General features: G+C 49.2%; 1 protein-coding gene and 1 long non-coding RNA gene across 2 annotated transcripts in view; one reads left to right on the top strand and one right to left on the bottom strand.

Annotated features, from left to right (window-relative positions):
* The window catches only part of LOC125756912 (uncharacterized), a 318,174-nt gene that overhangs the window by 267,075 nt on the left and 27,663 nt on the right, over window positions 1-23,436 (top strand). The window lies entirely within an intron of this gene.
* The window catches only part of LOC119379419 (rab GDP dissociation inhibitor beta), a 255,048-nt gene that overhangs the window by 218,645 nt on the left and 12,967 nt on the right, over window positions 1-23,436 (bottom strand). The window contains exon 2 of the mRNA XM_037648728.2: window positions 22,696-23,237. Within this exon, the coding sequence (XP_037504656.1) occupies window positions 22,696-23,237 (542 nt within the window). The remainder of the gene's footprint in view (window positions 1-22,695; window positions 23,238-23,436) is intronic.

Below are 23,436 nucleotides of genomic sequence, written 5' to 3' on the forward strand. Positions count from 1 at the left end.
GAGAATTGCAGAAAGGTTGGGCAAGAAACGTCGATAGAAGTTGATGAGTCCCAAGAAGCTTTGAAGTTCCTTCACATCTTGTGGCACAGGAGCGTGCAGAATGGCAGACACCTTGTCCATGTTCGGAGAGAGGCCTTCCTTACTGATAATGTGCCCGAGATACTCAACTTGGGGTATGAAGAAGTGGCACTTCTCGAGTTTCAACTTGAGGCCAGATTCTTGAAGTTTGCCTAGTACCGCACGGAGGTTGCGACAGTGCTCGGCATCATTTGCACCAGTTATGAGAATGTCGTCAAAATAGACCACTACATGTGGCAGACCCCTGAGCAAGTTCTCCATCTCGCGTTGAAAAATAGCTGGAGCAGATACCCCAAAAGGTAAGCGGGTGTATTGAAACAACCCCATGTGCGTCGAAATCGTGACGTCTCTCTAGAGGCCTCATCCAGGACGACTTGCTGGTATGCGTCACGCAAATCCAACTTTGTAAACTTCTCACCTCCAGCCAGCACAGTCCACAAGTCCTCAATTCTTGGAATAAGGTAGCGTTCCACCGTCGCGACTGGGTTAATGGTGACGCCAAAGTCCCCCCAGATTCTGATGCGCCCATCCCTTTTTGTCACGGGAACAATTGGGGCAGCCCACCTAGCTGTCTTCACCGGAACGATGGAATCTCTTATTAATCGCTGAATTTCTTGCGTGACTCCGTCTGTCAAAGCGTACGGCAGTGGGCGTGGCTTGAACAACCGTGGTGGAGCATCTGAAGGTACATGTAGTGAAGCTGTCGCACCCTTGAACGTGCCTAAACCTTCTTCAAACACTTAAAGGGGTACTGACACAAAATTTCGCGGCCGAGATAGCCTGCTGGATCGATTTCCGTGTACGTGCGTGTACCATCTGCGAAATATCGACAGCGAATAAAGCTTGGAAGGTATTTTATATGAATATTGAAGTTCGCGTGCGCGATCCAGCATTATAGGGCGCAACTATTGCATTGACACCCTCGGAGGTGACCCGAGGTGACCCCCCTACTTCCCATACGTAACCGTTGTAGCCGGTACAACAAGTTGTGATGACGTCGTAGCCGCCATTTTTGTTTTGACGCGCTCGCCGCTGCGCTGTTGGTGTCTCAAGGAAATCGTCGCCAACAGACGACGATGAGGAGGACGACGACAACGAGGACAATGATGGCGACGTCATCGCGCAGCACGTGCGGCAAGCGTGCGAATGCGAGGAGACGACGCGAACAGCGCGGAAGTGCGTCACACTTCTGTGTGCTGACGTGATCGAGCGCTGCAGCCGCTAGGTGGTGATAGTTGCACCCGGAGGCTTGTCGTTTTTGAAACCGAAACTGACACTGGTCGGTAATGAGGAGCCTGTAATTAATTATCTGTCGCGCGCTGCAGCAAACGATGTGCCGTGTTATGACTAACAGGCCCCCAGCAACACATTGCAGCAAAAAAACGCGAGGCCAAAGTTTTTGTGTCAGTACCCCTTTAAGTGTAATCTTGCACTACGTGTTTCACATCAGCAAGTGCATGAATGTTCACTCCAACGTCAGAGACGCCGATGCCCAATTCTTGCATCCAGTTGCGTACGAGCAGAGTGGGTGATTCGTTTCCGGCCAGAAAAATCGGTAGGTGAGCCTCCTTGCCATGAAACTTTACATGGACATCAGCTTTGCCTTGTACCTTCTTTAAATCCCCGGAATAGCTTCGCAGAAATACTTGAGACGGCTGCACCGGAATTGAAGGTAGAAGCTGTAGCAAATGCGACTTTGCAATGACTGAGACGCTCGCCCCCATGTCCACTTCCATGCGGAGCGGCTTGCCACAAACTTCAACACTGACGGTAAAGGGTGGAGGCGCCTTGGCGTAGTCAACTAACCACATGTCGAAAACTTCGGCGGGCGAAGCTGTAGCGGAGGCTTCATCCTGGACAGTATTTACGCGATGACGGTTGCTCGCCGACAGTGAACTTCGGCCCGCGAACGAACGTGGCCTGGGAGACCCGTCACTCTGTGATTGCTCGTCTTTTCGTTTCGTATTGCAAACTTTCGCCAAGTGGCCGCGTTTGTGGCAGTAACTGCAGACGGTCTTCACATGCCGGCAAGCGGACGCCAGATGTGCATCCTCGCAGCGATAACAGGACACGCCCACCGGCGCTGCCGAGACGTGGAGGGTGGAAAAGAAGGTGCTAGCGTGAGCTTGCGCTATCTCCCCTGCATCCTTCTTTGCTGCTTCCATTGCTAGGGCGGTCTGCACTGCGCCTTCGAAAGTCAGGTCCGCTTTTTCCAGCAATCTTGTTTGGACGTCTGCGTTGTTGATGCCACACACGACGCGGTCGCGAAGCATGTTTTCAAGCTCTTTACCGAAGTTGCAGTGCTCAGAAAGGCTCTTCAGCGCTGCAATGAAGTTGCTGACGGATTCTCCTTCAGTGCGAACGCGCGAGTTGAAACGGAACCGCTGCACAACAGCAGAAGGCTTCGGGCAGTAGTGGTTTCCTAGCACCAACAGAATCTCGTCCAACGTCTTGTCACTTGGCTGGTCAGGCTTGACCAAATTGCGAAGCAACGCATACGTTTTCTGCCCGCAGCAGCTGATGAAGACGGCTGTTCGCTTGTCTTCAGCGATGTCATTCGCCGTGAAGAATGCCTTCAGCCGGTCCACGTAGCAGGGCCAGTCATCGCCTCCTCCCTCGAAAGGCTCAAGATTGCCGAAATTTGGCATTTGGACGGATGGTGCAGCGGCAGGAACTCACGAGAACATTCTTTTTTACCTTCGTCGCCAGTTGATATATGCGCAGATGGCCGGGAGATAGCCGGAGACTAGATAGCAAAAATAAGACATAGCGCTACGAGAGCCCAAAACAAACTGACTCTTTATTTTCCCGCGTCCCCATCTTTCACCCTCAGGCGTGACGCCACAACACACAAAGCAACAGAGCCGCGCGAGGGCACTGCATGTTAGCCATTACATTGTGACAGGAATAATTTTGTTTTGTACATTATTTTTTGTTTTAATGCACTGCTGCACTGCATTATGCTACTTGCTATGTGAATTGTTAGCTTTCATTGTACTGCTGTCTGTCAAAGGCTATGGTCAGTAGACACTTTCAAGCCCATTTTAGAGGCTTTTTGTCCACTGCCCACAACATCACTGTACTTGATGTTGAAAATAAACTGAAACTGAATGTAGTGGGAATTGCTGTCGGTAGGGTAATAAAAAGTGCGTTTTCCTGATAGCGTCTATTTCATTGCACAGGATCAGGATGTGGAGCACGGTACGTGCTTCTCCATATCTTTCACCCTTGGGTGGATCACTGCTGGACAAAAGATATGCATGTGTGCTGTATGTGTGTCCTATTCTTATCCTGGTAAGTGTTACCTGAGTGCGGCGTGAGCTTGATACCGGTGGCCAGTTCCCAAGATTCGGCTTGATAACATGTAGCTTATTATGTGTTTGTATGTCCCACGAGCGCTGCCTTTTTAAAAAGCCCTGAGCTTTTGTTTTAGGAAGGGTTTAAGATCTAGTGCAGAGACAGCTATGGTATTGGCGGGAGTGTCGTCGGCGGATGCAGCTAGTTGGTCCGCCACCATGTTTCCACTGATTTCACGGTGCCCTGGAACACAGCATACTACGACATGTTGTTTGAGTGTGTAAACTGTACATAAAAGAGAGTAAAGCGAGACAAGAACAGGATTTTTGTGCTTTTTAAGAGTTTTCAAAGCTTTTACAATGCTTGAAGGGACACTAAAGAGAAACCAGAAGATGATCTTTGAAGGTAGATCTTATTACGATTACAACGTTACCAATGTTACAGCGAGCAGAGCTTTCATAAGCGAGAAAATAGTGAAAAACCGAAGGCTGGGTGCTGCCGCTCCTTCGGCTTTCCCCCGTGGAAGAGAAGGAGTTTTCTTTTTTTTTTTTTTTGAGCAAAATTAGAGGCAACGTGATTCGCGCCGATGAGACCGTTTAACTCAAGGGAAGGGAAGCTGATACATCTGGGTTCGGCATGTACGCTGGTTTCACGCAGTCGATTGCCACAACGTCCGTGCGGCCATTTACAGTCACTGTGAAGGTCTTTTCGGTACGGTCGAGCACCTTGAATGGACCCTCGTACGGTGCCGTAAGTGATGGCCGGATGTCTTCGCGTCTCACAAAGACGTGACTTGATGAAGCAAGGTCTTCGCTCATAAGTGGCAGGTAGCCGGGCAGGAGTCTGTCACAGGCGTTGACATAGGAGTTGCAGTTGTTCGACGTAGTCAGGCGGTGACAGGTCGGTTGCAGTAGAGGCGGAGAATTCCCCAGGTACGCGGAGGGTGGTGCCATGCACCATTTCAGCCGCTGTGCACCCGAGGTCTTTGATCGCTGAGCGAATTCCGAGCAGCATGAGGGGAAGTGCCTCAACCCATGAAGTTCGGGCGTCGCGAGCGATGAGTGCAGCCTTCAGCTGTCGGTGCAGTTGTTCGACATATCCGTTCGCGGAAGGGTGGTATGAAGTTGTGTGAACGTGACGTACACAGAGGATACGTGTCAGCACTATGAAGTCTAGGGTTTGACGAAAACTCGTCTGGCGAGGAAAAATCATGGTCGATGAAAACGTACACTCGCCAAAATAAATAAAGCAACAACAGAATTGACGTTTCGGCGCCCAGTACGGGTGCCTTGTTCACAATGAACGAATGCATGCTGGTCTTTATTATATATGCGTCGAAAGGCGCAACGCGCTTGCGTATACCTCAGGGAGTGGACCCCGTGTCCGATTTATCGTGTTAGTAGTTGATTGTATGCAAAAAGATTCGATGAGCAGGCGGGATGATAACTTTTTCTCTTTTTCGATGATGGAAGCCGATTGCCAATCAAGACAGTGTCCAGTTTTTTCACTATGTTCTGCCACAGCGTTTGAAATCGTGTGCCCTTTGGCTACATCATTACGGTGGTGCTGCAGTCTTCTTTTAAAGTTTCCAGTCTCGCCTATGTAGCACACCTGGCAGTCTTGGCACGGAATTTTGTAGACGACGCCAGGGTATCTTTCCTTTTCAAGACGGTCTTTCACTCGAACGAGTTGTTGTTTCAGCTTGCTTGAGGGGATGTGGCAGACTTGCACTTCATAATCTTGAAATATTCTTGAAAGGGACTCGCTCACGCCTCGTGCATAGGGGAGTGAAGCCCGCTTCCTCGTTGTCGTCGCCCTGGCAGAGGGGTCAGCTGCGCGCCTTTCTTCAGTTTTTATAAAACGACTGGGGTAGCCATTGCCGATCAGGTCCTGCGTCACTCTCTTCAACTCAGCTCTGCGTGCGTCGGAAGTAGAACACAATCGGTATGCGCGGTTAAACAGTGTCGATGCAACAGATCGTTTTTGTCCAATGGGATGTGCCGAATCGAAGTGGAGATATTTCCCTGTATGCGTAGGCTTTCGATAAACGCTTGTTGAAAGGCCGGATGCAGTACGTGTGACGTCAACGTCCAGGAAAGCCAAGCGGCCGTTGACTTCTTCTTCAACGGTGAACTCAATTGTGCTCTGGAATGAGTTCAAGTGTTCCAGAAAAGGGACGACGTCTTCACGGCGGATAATGGAAAAACAATCGTCTACGTACCGCAGGAACAATTTCGGTGCAGGCTGGACTGTTGCGAGGGCTTCCTCCTCAAGGGCTTCCAATGCGATATTGGCACAAGACACTGACACCGACGCTCCCATTGCCGTTCCGAACACTTGCTTGTAGAAGGAACCATTAAACGAAAAATATGTGTTGCGCAGGCAGAAATCCAAAAGACGGCACACATCGTCGGCCTCCAACGGGGTGCGCGCAGGCAGCGAGTCGTCGTTCTTCAATGCTGATCTGCAGCAGTCAACAGCATAGTCTACTGGTATGCGTGTGAACATAGACTTGACGTCAAAAGATACCATGATTTCCTCGCTGTCTAAGGTCACGTTCCGGATCTTGTCAACAAAGTCAACGGAGTCCTTTACGTACGTCGACGTTCGTCCTACGAGGGGGCGGAGCACATCATGAAGATAGCCAGAAAGACTGTGCAACGGGGAGCGCGTATAGTCTACAATCGGCCGCAGCGGGACGTTGGGTTTGTGAACCTTGGGCAGGCCGTATATTGCAGGAGCCGAACCGGTGTGGCACAACAGCCTGTTATACAGATGCTTCTTTTCGGGCGGCACAAACTTGAAGACGTCAGTCAGCAGCTTCTGAAGTTCTGACTCAATCTTTCTTGTAGGATCCCGGTCGATCTTCGAATACGTAGTTTCGTCCTGGAGATGCTCCGTCATTTTAGAAACGTAGTCATCACGGTTCATAACAACCGTCGCATTCCCCTTATCTGCAGGCAAAATAACAATGGATTTATTATTCTGTAGTCTTTTCATGGCTTCTTTGTCGAGGAGGCTCATGCTTGAGGTCCTAGCATTGCGAAGCTTTGAAAGCGCCCCAATAGCGCGGGTGCGCGCTTCACTTTGTAGAGCAGGCTCGACTTGGCGTACGGCCTCTTCAACCGAACACACCATCTTCCGCATACTCGGCGTGGTACCAGTTCGGCTCCTGCAATATACGGCCTGCCCAAGGTTCACAAACCCAACGTCCCGCTGCGGCCGATTGTAGACTAATCGCGCTCCCCGTTGCACAGTCTTTCTGGCTATCTTCATGATGTGCTCCGCCCCCTCGTAGGACGAACGTCGACGTACAGAAAGGACTCCGTTGACTTTGTTGACAAGATCCGGAACGTGACCTTAGACAGCGAGGAAATCATGGTATCTTTTGACGTCAAGTCTATGTTCACACGCATACCAGTAGACTATGCTGTTGACTGCTGCAGATCAGCATTGAAGAACGACGACTCGCTGCCTGCGCGCACCCCGTTGGAGGCCGACGATGTGTGCCGTCTTTTGGATTTCTGCCTGCGCAACACATATTTTTCGTTTAATGGTTCCTTCTACAAGCAAGTGTTCGGAACGGCAATGGGAGCGTCGGTGTCAGTGTCTTGTGCCAATATCGCATTGGAAGCCCTTGAGGAGGAAGCCCTCGCAACAGTCCAGCCTGCACAGAAATTGTTCCTGCGGTACGTAGACGATTGTTTTTCCATTATCCGCCGTGAAGACGTCGTCCCCTTTTCTGGAACACTTGAACTCATTCCAGAGCACAATTGAGTTCACCGTTGAAGAAGAAGTCAACGGCCGCTTGGCTTTCCTGGACGTTGACGTCACACGTACTGCATCCGGCCTTTCAACAAGCGTTTATCGAAAGCCTACGCATACAGGGAAATATCTCCACTTCGATTCGGCACATCCCATTGGACAAAAACGATCTGTTGCATCGACACTGTTTAACCGCGCATACCGATTGTGTTCTACTTCCGACGCACGCAGAGCTGAGTTGAAGAGAGTGACGCAGGACCTGATCGGCAATGGCTACCCCAGTCGTTTTATAAAAACTGAAGAAAGGCGCGCAGCTGACCCCTCTGCCAGGGCAACGACAACGAGGAAGCGGGCTTCACTCCCCTATGCACGAGGCGTGAGCGAGTCCCTTTCAAGAATATTTCAAGATTATGAAGTGCAAGTCTGCCACATCCCCTCAAGCAAGCTGAAACAACAACTCGTTCGAGTGAAAGACCGTCTTGAAAAGGAAAGATACCCTGGCGTCGTCTACAAAATTCCGTGCCAAGACTGCCAGGTGTGCTACATAGGCGAGACTGGAAACTTTAAAAGAAGACTGCAGCAGCACCGTAATGATGTAGCCAAAGGGCACACGATTTCAAACGCTGTGGCAGAACATAGTGAAAAAACTGGACACTGTCTTGATTGGCAATCGGCTTCCATCATCGAAAAAGAGAAAAAGTTATCATCCCGCCTGCTCATCGAATCTTTTTGCATACAATCAACTACTAACACGATAAATCGGACACGGGGTCCACTCCCTGAGGTATACGCAAGCGCGTTGCGCCTTTCGACGCATATATAATAAAGACCAGCATGCATTCGTTCATTGTGAACAAGGCACCCGTACTGGGCGCCGAAACGTCAATTCTGTTGTTGCTTTATTTATTTTGGCGAGTGTACGTTTTCATCGACCGTGTCAGCACTATGAACAACTCGGACTCAAATTGACGGCCGCGGTCCATAGTTACAACACTGGGGCAGCCGAAGCGAGAGATCCATCCGGCAAGGAAAGCTGATGCCACGGTGGATGCCGTGATATCGTGTAGTGGGAATGCCTCGGGCCAGCATGTGTAGCGGTCGACACAGGTGAGGATGTAGCGCTTTCCTCGCAATGAAGGAAGTGGACCGACGATGTCAATGTGGATGTGGTCAAAGCGACTATCTGTCGAGCGGAATGGCTGAAGGGGAGATTTGGTGCGCCGCATCGTCTTTGCACGTTGGCAATGCAAACACTCACGAGTCCAACAGCGGACGTCTCTGTTGATGCCGGGCCACTCAAAACGAGAGGTGATCAGACGTGTGGCGCGGATGCCTGGGTGACTTGCTTCGTGCAGCTTATTAAATATTTGACGACGATACGAGGAAGGTACAAAATGGGCGGGTGCGGCCGGAAGAGACATCGCACGCAACTGTACCCGAAGAGAATGGCAGCGGCACATCAGACAGCGAGAGAGAACTGGAGCTTGTACGTAAGTCACGAAGTTCACTGTCAGAACTAGTGCCTCTGCAATTGCCTCGAAGTCCACGACACCAGATGTTACAACACTCACACGCGAAAGGGCGTCGGCAGCAGCGTTGACTGGGCCTTCTATGTACCGCAGATCGACAGTGAATTCTGAAATGAAGCTGAGATGCCGAATTTGCCGGGATGTGTAAGCACTGTGGTTTCTGCAAAAAGCGAATGTCAGTGGCTTATGGTCAGTTAGCATGTGGAATACAGTACCTTCTAGTTGGTGGCAAAAGTGCCGGATTCCGAGGTAGAGGGTGAGAAGTTCACGGTCGAAAGTGCTGCAACGCGTTTCGGCAGGCTTTAGTTTCGGGAGAAGAAGCCTAGTGGGAACCACGAGTCTTGCTGAATTTGCTGCAGGACGGCACCAACAGCGCCCGAAGAAGCACCGGTGATCAGCCGCATCAGCGCATTTGGTAGTGGATGCATGAGCATTGTCGCGTTTGCCCGAGAGCAGTTGTAACTTCCTCGAACGCTGCATCAGCTGCAGTTGTCCACTCAAGAGAAGCTGACGGTGCCTTTGTTGACTTGAGCATTTCGGTGAGTGGCAGAAGAATCCAGGCCGCAGAAACGACGGTGAAAGTTCAGCAGTCCAAGAAACTCGCGCAGCTTGCGAAGTGATGTTGGGCAAGGAAAATCGCGCAGGGCTTGAACTTTGCTTTCCAAAGGCTGGACTCCTTCAGGTGTGACAAGGTGGCCAAGAAATTCGATGCTACTAGCGCCAAAAACACACTTCGCTGTGTTAATGGTCAAGCCATGTTCCTGGAGTCTTGAGAAAAGCAATCGCAGATGATCCGCGTGCTGTTCAGGTGAAGAACTTGCCACAAGGATGTCGACGAGGTAGGCGACAACAAAGTGTAAGCCACGGGTGACCTCACTGATAAATCGGAATGTTTGGGCGGCGTTCCTCAACCCGAAAGGCATGCAGACGTACTCAAAAAGTCCAAAAGGTGTTCCAATGGCGGTCTTTGGTATGTCCGATGGCTCGACAGGAATGTGGTGGTAGGCTTTGACCAGATCAATCTTGGTAAAGATTGTCGTTCCAGCTAGTGTGGCGGCAAAATCATGAATGTGGGGAAGCGGATATCGATCAGGGACAGTGCACCCGTTCAATGAACGATAATCGCCACAGGGGCGCCAGTCACCTGGGTCGCGCTTCGGTACCATGTGCAGGGCAGATGACCAGCTGCTTGACGATGGGCGAATGATGCCCAGCTGCAGCATATGCTCAAACTCCCTGCGTGCCGTGGCAAGGCGATCACCAGCAAGACGTCGTGGCTTGCTGAATACTGGAGGTCCAGCTGTAACAATGTGGTGCATGACGGTGTGTCACACCGGTAGTGACAAATTGTTCGGTTTTGTCAGTTCTGGATAATCAGACAAAATTGCGGCAAATGAGCTTGCTTCGAAGTTGGGAGCCGTTTGCACAGGGGCCGACACAGGCGCGAGGATGCCTTGCACATACAGGCTGGTGGTACAGTCCACAAGGCGACGAGAGCGGATGTCCACGTTCAGGCCAAAGTTCGTAAGAAAGTCCGCTCCAAGTATGGCGAAGCGCACATCAGCGACGATGAATATCCACCGAAATGTGCAGAGCAATCCCAAGTCGATGGTTAGGGAGCGCTGTCCAAACGTGGCAATTGCGGAGCATTTCACAGCCTGTAATAATGCAGTACTCTCAGCGCGTTGCCGATCGAGACGTGAGGCAGAAATAACGCTCACCTCAGCGCCCGTGTTGACCAGGAAACGACGTCCAGTGATCTTGTCTGATATGTAGAACAGACGGCTGCGTGTTGCTGTGGCGTCACGTGAGTCACTCGCCGCCATTAGCGACTCGCGTTTGTGTTTCCCTGCCAGCGACAGGGTGCCCGGCATTTCACAGCGTTGGCGCCAAAACGGGCGTGATACCAGCAGTAAGCCGTCACGGTTGTTAGTTGAACGAGAGCGGGAGGGGGAGCGTGAACGTGATCTGCCGCGGGAACGGCGAGGTGCCGAAGTCCGCATCGCAGCGACGGAGACAGTGAGCTGGTCCACTTTCTCTTCGAGTCGAGTGGCACGCTTCGGTGTCTGGTGTCATGGCGCTTGCTGACGCAACAGTGGGGCCGGTGGGGGAGTAATCGTATATACGGTCGGCGAGCTCCGCTGGCTTCTCTAATGGTATCTCACCAGCAGCAGCCAGGACAGGAACTAGGTTTTGGGGCAGGTGTTGCAAAAACAACTCTCGAAGCAGCGGGCTTTCGTAGAATAGCGTGCTGTCGCCGTGTAGCTGGCGCATTCGGTGCAGCTGCGATGGTCGTCTGTCTCCGAGCTCTTCAGCGTTGAGGAGTTGCTGCAGGCGGCTGCACTCCAAAATCGTTTTGCGCGTCAGAACAATGGCTTTGAAATGTTCGTATGGCTCGGATGGGTGTGGCACACTTAAGACGTCATCAAACTCGTCTGCAACCTCCGAGGGCAGCGTCGAAACGACATGCAAGTACTTCACGTGTTCTGAAGTGATGCGGCGCAAGTCGAATAAAGCTTCCACTTGAGTGAACCATACTGCTGGGTTCTTCATCCAAAATGGCGGCAGCCGCACCTGCATATTGGAAACTGCTTCCATGTCCGCGGTGAGGGCTCAATCCTCGTTTCCCACCGTTGACTGCGGTTGCAGTGGTTGTGTGCCGTTGTCCGCTGTCGTGGTCGTGTTAGTAGCCATCACGTCCGGGTCACCAAGCTATAGGGAACACGATATACATTGCCTATAGGCTTCCCAAGCATTGCTTAGCGGCGCTGCTGCTCTTGACAGGCAGCGCCATCTCTGGCAGAAAAAGAAAAACTGGGGTGTACGCAGCGCGCGTTTTCCCTTCTCTCCACCGCGTTGCCGCTCGCTTCTGTGCACGTGCAGAGCTCTCGCGGTGCACTTGCGGCAGCTCACAATGTACCGCTTGCAGTGCGGCTTCAAAAGGATTTTCAAGCTTGACTGGCACTTCCGAAAAGCGAACTTGATAAAATGAGAAAGGCCCGTCAATCACGTTAACGGTGAAGAGCAGACGATCGACAACAACGACACCCAACTCAAAGCGAAATGCATTTCCCAAGTCGCGATTACACCGTGTAGGACGTATACCTCGAGGTAAGTCTCATTCTGTCATGTTAAAGATGAATAATGGTCCACATGCACTCCGAAATGAAGCCGTACACGCTATCGATGTTCTGCGGCGTGGACTAGAAATCATATGATTGTTGTTTTGATATGGCATGCTTACAGTAGCAGCCGTGTACTTTCGTGAACAAACGTTTGCGGCGTGCGAAAAAAAGATTATACGGCCATGGCACTGCTTCCTGAGAAGGTTAGAGTCAAGTCCTCCGTGCCGCTGGAGAATCACCCGCCGATTAAGACGCGAGGCAGCTAGCTGAGCTTTAACCACTGTGAAGCAAGATGAACTGCTCGCCTCGTTTTTTTCGGCTCTCGCGTCATGCTTGCAGTCTCTTTCTATGATATCGACTTGACAGGCGTATAAAACCTGCTGCATGAACGCGGCTAGAAAATCGCACAAAGTCAGAAGGTGGTTACTTCAAGGTTGCAATTGCAAAGCATGTATTAAGTGCCAGTTATATTTAGCGGCTTATATATATATCACCCCAATAAAGTGACAAAAACAAAGCAAACCTGCAGAACGATGTCAAAGCTTGCTGAAAATGCACAGACGTCCGTTCCGGCGTGATAAAGCAGCCTTCCCGACGCGTGAAATGCAGGCGCCGAACTTCTGACAATGTGCCGAGTTCACTTGAATTCAACCAACCGCGCAACGCTAACGGTATAACGCGAATGTGAACGTTCAACAACGACGGGTAGGTCTCACGAGCACAGAAAATCAAAACATAAAGTTGCTTCCTACAATCATAACTGGACTTTAACAATACGAGAAGACAGCGAGTAATTATTACTGTAGTCGCTGCGTGCATGCGCCGCGTTACTTACCGATTCAGGTAGTCGGAACGAACGAAAGCGATGAACTCAGACAGCCAAAATAGAAGGAGAGACAGCACTGTCAGCTATCCACGCTTGCCGCCTTTATTTCTCGTACGACACGCCCAGGAAAACGTTACAGTTTCACACGTGAATGGTGTGCCTTGGTGTTGTCTGCACTGTTGTGGTTGGCCACTAAACCGCAATACTTCGGACCACGCTTGCGCTTCTGCGGGGTCGCTTCTGCCATCGCGGAAATGCGCAGCTTCGCACAGCAAGCCTCTCGGTTCAACGTACCCAGCTGACGGACCCCCAGTTACCCGCACCGAGAGAAGAATGCGTGCGCATGTGCGCTACCGCTACCGTGAGAGGGGCTGAGTCGGCCGCGCAGAAGGTTCAGAGTTTTCCCACAGAGCCGCAGCGCGGCTGGCGCGGCGCTGTCGTCGCGCCGCAAACTTGAGCTTGGGTTCCCTATAGACAGGCATAGGCGAGCAGCGGAATGTATGTCAGCACACGATGGTCGCTGAAGAGAGAACATGATTTTTATTTCGCGCGTATTGCGCCACGCGGTGCGGGCGCTGTAAGCGGGTGCGCACTGAGCGCACCGCTCGGAGTTCGTGTCGCTGTAAGCAGGAGCGAGGGCGTGCCCCTACAACACCACTCACCTAATGCCTGCTTGCTCAGGCGCATAAATTTTTTCTTGCGGTATTTTATTGCGATACCAATTATATGGACAGTTTCGACGGGTGTTTGCCGTCGCCATCATGTCCTTTCTGTATGAAGTCCAAATTGATAAGATCCCCCCGCGCATTGTATGTTCTACCGCGAGTAAAAGCGTGCGAGCGGGGGCGACGAACGCGGCCGAAGCAGAGATCAAACCAGCCGGCCTGTTTCCGTCGCTCGGAGGGTGCATGCGATAACATCACCCCGCTCGGGAGGCCTGCCATCGAAGCACACAGGAAACGCCACGCCCTTCTTTAACGAGCATGAAAAAACGCATGCACCCTTTGTCGCTAGGAGAGTGCATTCGCTCAGCACGCGCTACCTTGACAGCCATCACAGCAGGCAGCTCGTATACCCTTCTACGTGCTGCGCTCTCAACAGGAAGTGACTTCAGAGAGCACCTCTCCCTGAAGCGGCCGTATTCTCTTACACGGGCGTTTTGTAGCTACACAAGATCGGATACAAAACAGTTAGCCGCCAGCCTTACTTAGTATAACACTACAATTTGTTGCTATTGCATTCACTGCTTCGCCCTTACGGTGAAACTGACTTTTTTTTTTCAAGAACACTTAGACTGGTCCTTACACACCAATCGTGCCCGTATTAAGATTTCAAGATCTACAGGTATCATCTGCAAATTACGAAAACTGCTCCCTCTATGGTTAAAACAACTACACAGCTGAACCCCTTTGTAAGAGAAGCGCACTGGGGAGTAGTTGTACATTACATGAAGTGCCTCTTAAGCGCGATACTCTGTTCCCACTTTTTAATCAACCCCTATTTCGCTATAGGCACGCTGCTGTGTCTTATACCCAATTTCTTACATCAGTGTCTCTTATAAAATGGTTCAACTGTATTAGGCAATTATTCACTCACGTCTGCATTACTGTCTTCTATGAGGGAATAAGACTAAAGCAAACACTGATAAAATTCATATCTTACAAAAAAAAGCTATACGGTTCACAGAAGGGGTGTCATACAGGCATCACTCTGCCCCTCTCTTTAAGAGACGCGAAACACTAACAATAACAAATGTCATGAAAGAAAAATTGCCAATGCTTATTTATGAACGATGTAAACATTCAGGGTTTTACCAGAGGCATCTTCCGAGTGCCCACAGTCACAACCTACGGCACAGGGCTTATAGACGGTTTCGCTGTTTACTAACACAGGCCCTGGACCACTTCCGGTTTCGTGCGCTGGCGTAGGCTAGCAGAATTGGCGGGGAACAAAAGCCTTGGCGAGTAGCCCGTAGAGTTTCAACACTTTTCTCCCTGTGTCTAGCAAAATATTTGAATTAAATATTCTTCTAAGCTACACACGACACTAAAAGAGTTAGTCTTTAACTATAAGCGCCTTTCTTTTATGTGAAAGTGGAAAAAGAGTATTCCCTTACTCTGACAAATCTTAAAAAAACACTTTACGCTTCGGTGTTGCAAAATAATAAATGAGGTGACCGGAAGTTCCTTGAAGTACACCACGTGCTCCTGCTATGGCAATCTTGAAACCGTCTATAGAAAAGTAAAACCATGTACAAATCACAGCACACAAAAACGTATCACGTATCAGATTCCACATTTTCTGAACAAACACCTTTGTGTAGCTGTTCATGTTGGCTCTCATTGCATTTTAAAAAGAAAGATACACTCACTATCTACACAAACATAATCATTGTTTTGTACTCTTTAAAGGAGCACTGACATCAAATTTCAAGATCGAGATGTGCCCATCATTCGATCGCTTGGTATGCATAGGTCTTCTTGGCCAAATTTGAACGGCATCCGTCGCGTGGAAGTTATTTTAATTCGATGTCAAACAGCGTAGGAGAAAAAACAAAAAATCGGCTGCCCTGCAACATCGACACTAGTGCTACGTGTTCGGTGTGATACATTGCACAAAAATCACCCTGAGTGACGATACGCTAGTAACAATGACGTCGAGGATCTCTGAGTGTATTTGGAGCCGACTGCCAGCCATGCTTTCACTCTCTTTGTGCATGTGCGGGGCGAGGCCTATTGTTCCGCACCCCTCTCGCTTTGTTGTCGGGCTGCTCTCGAGGTAGTTTTAACAGGTTTAACCCATACCGAGGCACCCACATCCCACATACTTTCAATCTCTACCGCGCGCGGGGCCCCGATTTGAAAACCGCGCTTTCTACGTCACCACAGCTTGAGTGCACGTGGTCTTTGACGCTCCCCGCATGGGTCGCTAGTTTCTTGTGGTTTTTAGGCGGGCGTTTTGAAGTGACGCTAAAATGGTCACAATTAACTACGCTAGAATTAGTTATACGATACGCTAGAGCATTTACGATTTAACTTAGGGATTACCAGACCCAAAGCTACAAATTACAGTAAAAAAGTCACCAACAAAAATTTTGCTGTCAGGGGTCCTTTAAAGTATCTGTTTTTGTTCTTGAAACTTTCTGTCATGTAAATCACATTCACATTTATTTTTGTTCTCTAAGCTGTGTGCCGATCGATATATTACTTCTCGATGTCATTGCCTGGGCTAATTCTGTCATCTGTTTGGTTTTTCTTATGCACACGTGACTTACGTGTAATAGCGCTCACTTATGCTTGTAAATTTATAAGTCTATAGCATTGACAGTGATGCTACCGAGGACTTCTGATTTGGAGCAATTTTTGGAGCAGCAAAATTTCCGTTTTGGAGCACTTTGGAGCAGCAAAAATTTTCATCTTGGAGCACTTTGGAGCAGATAATTTTGCACCTGGGAGCACTCTGGAGCAGCAAATTTTACATCCTGGAGTGCAATACAGAAGCATATTGCATTAACATTCAAGCCCCTGAATATTATGGGGCTCTTATGAACGCTAGAAATATTTCGATTCATTGCAAATCTCATGGAAAAAATCATCTCAGGAGAACTCCATACTTCACTCGCTAATGAAAAAATAAGGGCTCATGCAGTTGAGTGTTTTGGATTAACCTCTTTGGCGATTATTTTCTACACTAACAAATGAACAGAATGCCGAATCAATAAAATTACATTTTATGAAATAACACTCTAAGTACATCTATGTGGTTATCAGCAGACGTGGTAGACAAACGCCGTGATTTACAGCAGTGCCTCAATGCCAAAGAGCCACACTGTCCCTAATGCATTCCCCTAAGAAAACTACAACGCCAAAGCCAGGTTCTTTTTCTTCTCGATCGACGGGTAGATTCTCCCCCTCCCTCTCTGCAAGCTTTCTGCACCTCACCTGGTTTTGCACTATCTCCATGATCAACGCACCGATCACGGAAGCAGTGAACATCACGATATACGATGCCATGATGACGTCACAAGTTTGACGATCTATCACGTGGTGATGACGCCATCACATGATTATTTTTTGCATCAATTGATTGACGCCGCCGACGGTCAATTTTTGTGTTTGAGAAAGCATCTAAGGCTTTCACATTAATATTGCGTATTGAACTTTGTTAAAGCCTGGCCGTTAACAACCTGGCCTTACATACCAAACTGTCCTCCACCATGTCACCTCTGTGCCATGCGTGGAACAGCTTCGCTTATCATCCACTTCACAGAGTGAAATGGCTCCTCAATTTTTTTTTATTGTGATAGCGATTATATGGACACTCTCGGCGGATTTTTGCCGTTGCCATCGCCATAATTTTCCATATAAAGTCCAAATTATTAACATCACCGCGCACATTCTAGCCACGGGTAAAAGCTCGCGAGCACTGACGAACGCGGCTGAAGCGGCCGTCTGTCTCCGTCGCACGGAGAGCGCATGAGATAAGATCTTCCCGCATGCGCGCCTGCTGTCAATTGCTCACTTCGTAAGGAGCACGAAGGGACGCCAGGGGAGCGGAGGGGGGGGGGGGGGGGGGGGGAGGGGACCGCATCGTTTGGCGGGCGCAGTCGCTTGCGCGCGCGCTATCTCGAGGGATCAAGAGACGGTTCATAAACTTGCTGTGCTCTCAACGCTTACTTCGCGTTTAGAGAACACAGAGCACGAAAACGCTTCGGTTCCTGGGGCGGCAATATTCCCTTAAAGGGGTCATGAACCACTTTTCCAAGTAATGATCTAATGACCTTAGTATCGGAGTTTACTGCCTCCCGAATCGATTGCCGCAAAAATTTCTCGAATCCGTCAAAATCAGCGGAGTTACGGGGGTTTGGCGCACGCTCTCAGCGCTTTCTCTCTTTTCTCGTGCCGACAAGCGCACTGGAAGCTAGAAAGGGAGGGATGGCACGGGGGTAAGAAGTTACGTCAGCGCGCATCATGAAACGCGATCGCTCTCCCGCTGTGATTCGCATGCGCGAGGGGCGGACGTGTAACATGGCGTAGCCGCTTCACTGTGGGCCGTGAGCGACGGCCCGCTACTGACAGCTGCGCATTTGCGGCTGCTCCGACCAGGAGATATGCTTTTATTAATGAGATTACACTTTTAAAAAATGCAAGCAAAAATTAGAATTGGAACCCTAGCACGTGAGCTCGAAAGGGCAGGGCCTTTTAGGGGATATTTACCGCAGAATGATTACAAACTCGGATGTGCTGGTGGAAGGAATTACGAAAAGGCTCTTCTGGATGAAGATCCATGGATAAAGTGTATCTGAGGAAAAGTGTCAACGCGTTCCCACCGTTCGCGTGCTCTTCCATAAACGCGAAGCAAGGAAAATTCGACATTGTTCCATATATCTATTGCTATAGCGATCCCAGATTTCATTCCGCGATGTCCAGAAACAGAAGCGAGACATTTCAGCGGCACGCATGTAGTTATTACTGAACATTGCTTTCCTTGCGTGCCGTGTGACGCTTGAAACGAGCTATCAGCAGCGTTTCTGGAACAGACGACATCCGCCGATGAATCCCCGTTGCACTTTCTTGCTACCGATAGGCCTAGACGTCACGAGCCTCTGCGGAGAGCGCATTTTGCTGTCAAGCCGACTTGCAGAACAGAAGCTGCGTCGACACCGTGCATGGCATCGTGGCTTACTCAGGACGCACGCGCAAGCGCTATTTATTCAGGGGAATAATTCTTAGTCCATGGTTGCGACTTTGGCAGCTCCAAGATCAAGCTGCACATGTTCTGACGCGCCGGCGGTGCGATTGCCGGTGATAGACACCCCAAACCCGAGATTTTGGCGCAGTTTGGCGCAATTTTCGTCGATATTATCAGGATGGCGCAGTAAATACAATTTGGCGCACTTTGCCGCAGTTGGCGCAGGAGTGGAATCACTGCATTGAGCATTTTGCTATATTGGTGGCTTTTTAGGTCTACAGGAAGCAGGGGCTTTCTCAAACTAACTTCAACTTTAAAAAACGCACACACCAGAATACTGTCCCCTTTGTGCCAGTCAGAATTATGCCACGCAATATCCAGAGAAAATACTCAGACTGTTTTTTAACTGGCTAGAGGTTCCTTATCCTGATGGCTGACATGGTGATTTTGATTCGGCATTTGGGCAGTACCAAAGCAATTTCCCCTTGACTGAGTTGAAGCACGCCCATACTGTGGTCCCTATGCAACGAACTCTTAGGTTCAGTGCCTATCACAGCACCCAAATGAATGAGAAACTACTTCCGTGGCCCTTCGTGTTGTCATCGCCACTGTGCTGAAACCCTAAAGACGATGAGCACAGAAGCAACGCATGCGATACGTTGCAGAGAAAAAGAATGTGTCGTGGTGGCGGTGAAGAAAAGGAAGCAGCAGCTAGTGACCAGGGCGTCCTGCCCGGTACCTGGCCAGTTCCTGCCCTGTCTGGGTTCCTGCCTGCCACCACTTGCCCATCATGAAAGAACGCTATTCCTCTCTGTTGGCGCTCTTCTTTTTTTCTTCTCTTTTTAACCTTGCCTCACGTCAAGTGCTGGACGTGAAAGCGACAAGCGCACCAGAAACCACAGAGAGCGCTGTCAGGCAGTAAGGGCAGGCCCGGCAAATGCTACTGCAGAAACACCTTGGCGGTAGGCAGGCGCTAACAGCAGGCAGACCACTAAAAATAGGGTAAAACTAAGATAAAAAAATCCAAGTTTGGGTTTTTGCTTGTTTGAAATGATAAGGCCTTCCTTATTAACATCCGGCGCTCCCCACATCTTCTCGCATTTTGTTTGAGCCCAAAGGACTTGCTTTTCGAGGACAACTGACAGGCAGCCATGCCCATTTTCTCAGGCCGTGCCCAACCCAAGCATTCTGCATCAGGTGAATTTTTTTTTTTAAATCAAAAGCGGTAATTACTCTGAGCTTAGCAGGCGTTTAAAAAATTTTCTGGCTACCTAATGGCACATGGCGCAGATTTTTTTAACACGCAAGGCATTTACCGATCCACTTGCCTGGTGTGTGAGAAGACACTGTTCTATGGATTTCTTCCAAGTTTACTCCCACCTTTGTCTATCTTGCTGCGGCGGCAAAAGATATTGTCATGCTGACAAAGTCACCGAAACTGTTTAGAAAGCACAGTACAACTGGGAGATTGAACCGCTTCGGCTACAAAGAGAAGCGAGAGCGGGCACTCTCATGTGAGCCTTTCAGCAAGCAAGTTTCGTCCTCATTCCGCATTGCCACAAAGACAGAAAGAATACCTGTGTTGACTATGACTACGCTTTGATTGATGTAGAGGTTCTACAAGCTGCAATTACGAGTAACCGAGTCTTCATAGAATGCGGAGGAACCATGGCACTCGTAGAGAATGCAATGGATTGCCTTCTTTGGAATGCAAACCCTCAGAATGCAAACCCTCAGATTGCCACCTTTGAGACTGTTCCAATGTTCAACAAGGCCTGCAAGGCCCGAGTAAACCTTCTCAAGGCTGTTTGGCATATCACCAAGACAAAACACTGGGAAATGGTTGGGTGAGATGGACCGTTGTCGGCAGTATTATGCCAAGAGGGAGACAAGATACGACAAAACAAGCCAGGGAACCAAGAAAAGAAGCAAAAGGCCGATTTCTGTGACGATTATCTGGTTGGTGGCTGTTAATTAAATTATTCAGTTCATCTCCTTTTTGAAAAAGAAAATGAAATAAACTTGTTTTTTCTCTTTAACTCTCCATATTTCGAAGTTGATTTTTTTTTCTTACATATGCCCCATTATCAAGGCTGATATTTACAAGAATAAACTGAACACCAATACAAGGCTACTAAACTAGAATGGTGCATACATGCAGAATAGTTTTCATTTTCTGGCAGTTTCAATTAAAAGATGACTGAAATCGATTGTGTTGCTAAAAAAATTGCAAAAATATCAGTACTTGAAATAAAATTATAATACTAGTTCCACTACATGACGACAAATAAAATCATCTAGTAGTTTCCGAGGAAATGGGTTTAAGCCTCAAGATATATGAGAGGTATAAGGCCTACCCTGTACCTTTAACCCTTTGAGGGTCGAATTTTTTCGCGAAATGCAGTCCAAAAATGTGTAATTTTTTTATTGCTGAAATAAATTCTTCAGACGATTCTATTTAAGAAAAAAATTGTCTAAAATTTTTTTTCGTGACCGTAAAGTGACAAAAAAATCAGTTTTGTTGCTACATGCATATGGTTTATTCGTAGTAAAATCAAGCAGAATCCTAAAAAAAAGAAGCTTCACAGTTTTTTATGAATAAAAATTATGCATTGTATTAAACATAGCTCACAAACATACAAAAATAAGCGTACCAGACTACGTTTCCGGTTAAAAACGCTCGTGCTCAAACACTAAAAACTTTTCAGCGTGTGATAGTCTTTGAAGCATGGCTCCCCGCGCACGCGTTTCAGATGTCGCTCCTTGATCGTCATCGGAGTCTGAACTCGTCAAAACTCCTCGTCTGACGAACTGAAATCCAATGAATCAGATTCTGATCGGCAATTGGGGAATAGTCCGCATCGGAAGAATCGCTGCTCGACTCACCGGCAGCAGCGCAACCGACGCGCGCTTCCATAGCGTGAGCGAACTGCGTTAGTGAGCGCACGGAAGAAAACTCTATGGTTCTGCGCCCGTCCGGAAAGCAAAACGAGTGAAAAAGCTACAGTAATACTTCCGTCTTATCGCCAACAAGACGTAGTTAGTTTTTCCGAGAACCCAAAACAGGAAACGCAATCACGGCGGCGTCGTTTGTGTAATTTAGCGCCGCGCGGAAACAGATGTAATCACGCGCTGGGGTGCAATAAATGAGAGAGTAACAAGCGGTCACCCTTTGAGAGATTAGAAACCAAACAGCCATCCGCTCTGCGGGCGCAAGAAGCGAAAACCACCCGAAGGACGAAACCGAAACGAGCCGGACCGCGTGCGCGCGTGCTGATGCGAGACTACAAGCCGCCGCGCCTCTTTGGAAAGAAAACAAAAAAAGACGGAGAGACATTGGCGCATTAAAAAAATTACACGAATTCCCGAAGCGTGGCAGCACATTCCAAGCAAGAGAAAAGGGAGAAGGCGCGCGTTTGAAACCAAACCGCGCCGCGGGCGCTCTCGGTTGCGCAAGCGATAGCCGGCGCGCGGCGCGCCATTTTGCGAAGCATAAAAAAAGCAACAACGGAGAGACATCGGCGCATGAAAAAAATTCCACGTATTCCCGAAGCGTGGCAGCACATGCCAAGCAAGAGAAATCATCGAAAAAGGCGCGCACTTTAAACCAGCTGCACCGCGAACGCGCTCGGATGGGCAAGCGATTGGCGGCGCGCCGTTTTGGGAAGCGAAAAAAAAATACAACGGAGAGACATCGGCGCATGAAAAAAATTCCACATATTCCCGAAGTGTTGAAGCACAGGCCAAACAAGAGAAATGATCGAAAAAGGCGCGCGTTTTAAAAATAAACGCTATGCCGTACATGTACGACGAAAACCCTTTGGTACCAGGAAGCTTCTGCCGTACATGTACGGCGAAAACCCTGAAGGGGTTAAAGGGTTAAATGATTCCTCATTATACGCACAAGGTATGGATTGTGGTGAAAAAGAAATGAACACTCGCCAATAAGTAAAAACATATTGTGAGCTAAAAAACAAAGTTTTGAAACCCATACGGGCTTCTTGGTCACAGTAAAAACAAACGCAATGGCTCTTGTTTAAGTATCAGAAAAATGAAGTAACACGTGTGCATAAATTTCGGGCAGATTCCCACATGTTCTGCTTATCGCATGTTCTGCCTTCTGAATGTACAGCGATTCAGACAATTATCATGCAGGCAGCAGTTTTTCCTTGGCAATAATTGAAGCAGAGTCTAATGCAGCGGCCCGTGGTGCTCTGATAGAGAGTTGGAAACCGAGATAGAGCAAGGTCAGCTTTTTACAATACGTGCCAGGGCAGGCTGCAGTGAAGGAGGAAGTGCCACACAAGTTATGAGCCTGCAATCATTCCGTTCACGTTAAACAAGTTGCCATGCCACTGTGGGATTACAAGATGGAAATGCTCACTCGTCATCCCGGTACAGGGCCAGGGCATGTCCCGTGAAGTCGGCAGTGTCCTTGTCGAGGCCGAACTTGTCGTACAGCTGGCAGGCAGTGGTGGTCTGGTGGTCCACGTCCTTCCACGTCTTGGGGTCGTCAAAGGCATAGTCTTGCACGGCCACCAGGAAGTTGCGGAAGCGGCGCTTCTCAAACATGCCCATCAGGCTGGACGCTAGGGCCTCTTTTTCGTCGGCCGGCACCTTGTGGATCTTGCCCGCCTTGTAGACGTAGCTGCCCTCGACCGACTTGAACTCGAGGTAGCGCGTCACACCCGTGTGGATAAGCAGCTTGACCAGCTGGCCATTGGCCATAAGGAACTTGGGCACTAGATCCACGTTCCAGTCACGTGAGCGGCCGTATTCATCCAACTGACTTGCCGGAAGGCTAAACTTTGTGAACAGCTCCTCCAGTGGGGTGATGGAGGCAGACTCACCCCCGTAGTACTTGTTGCGATCCATGTGCAGCACTTTCTTGCCACTCACCGACAGCATGCCGCTCAGGATGCACTCCTGCACAAGGACATGGATGCACTCCTTTACTTAATTATTTGGGCTTTACGTCCCAAAACTACGATATGGTTATGAGGGCCACCGTAGTGGAGGGCTCCAGAAATTTTTGGCCATCTGGTGTTCTTTAACGTTCACCGAAGTCTAAGTAAACTGGCCTCAAGCGTTTCGCCTCCATCAAAATGTGGCCACCACGGCTGGG

This window comes from Rhipicephalus sanguineus, chromosome 1, assembly GCF_013339695.2.
Source record: "Rhipicephalus sanguineus isolate Rsan-2018 chromosome 1, BIME_Rsan_1.4, whole genome shotgun sequence".
Classification (NCBI taxonomy): domain Eukaryota; kingdom Metazoa; phylum Arthropoda; class Arachnida; order Ixodida; family Ixodidae; genus Rhipicephalus; species Rhipicephalus sanguineus.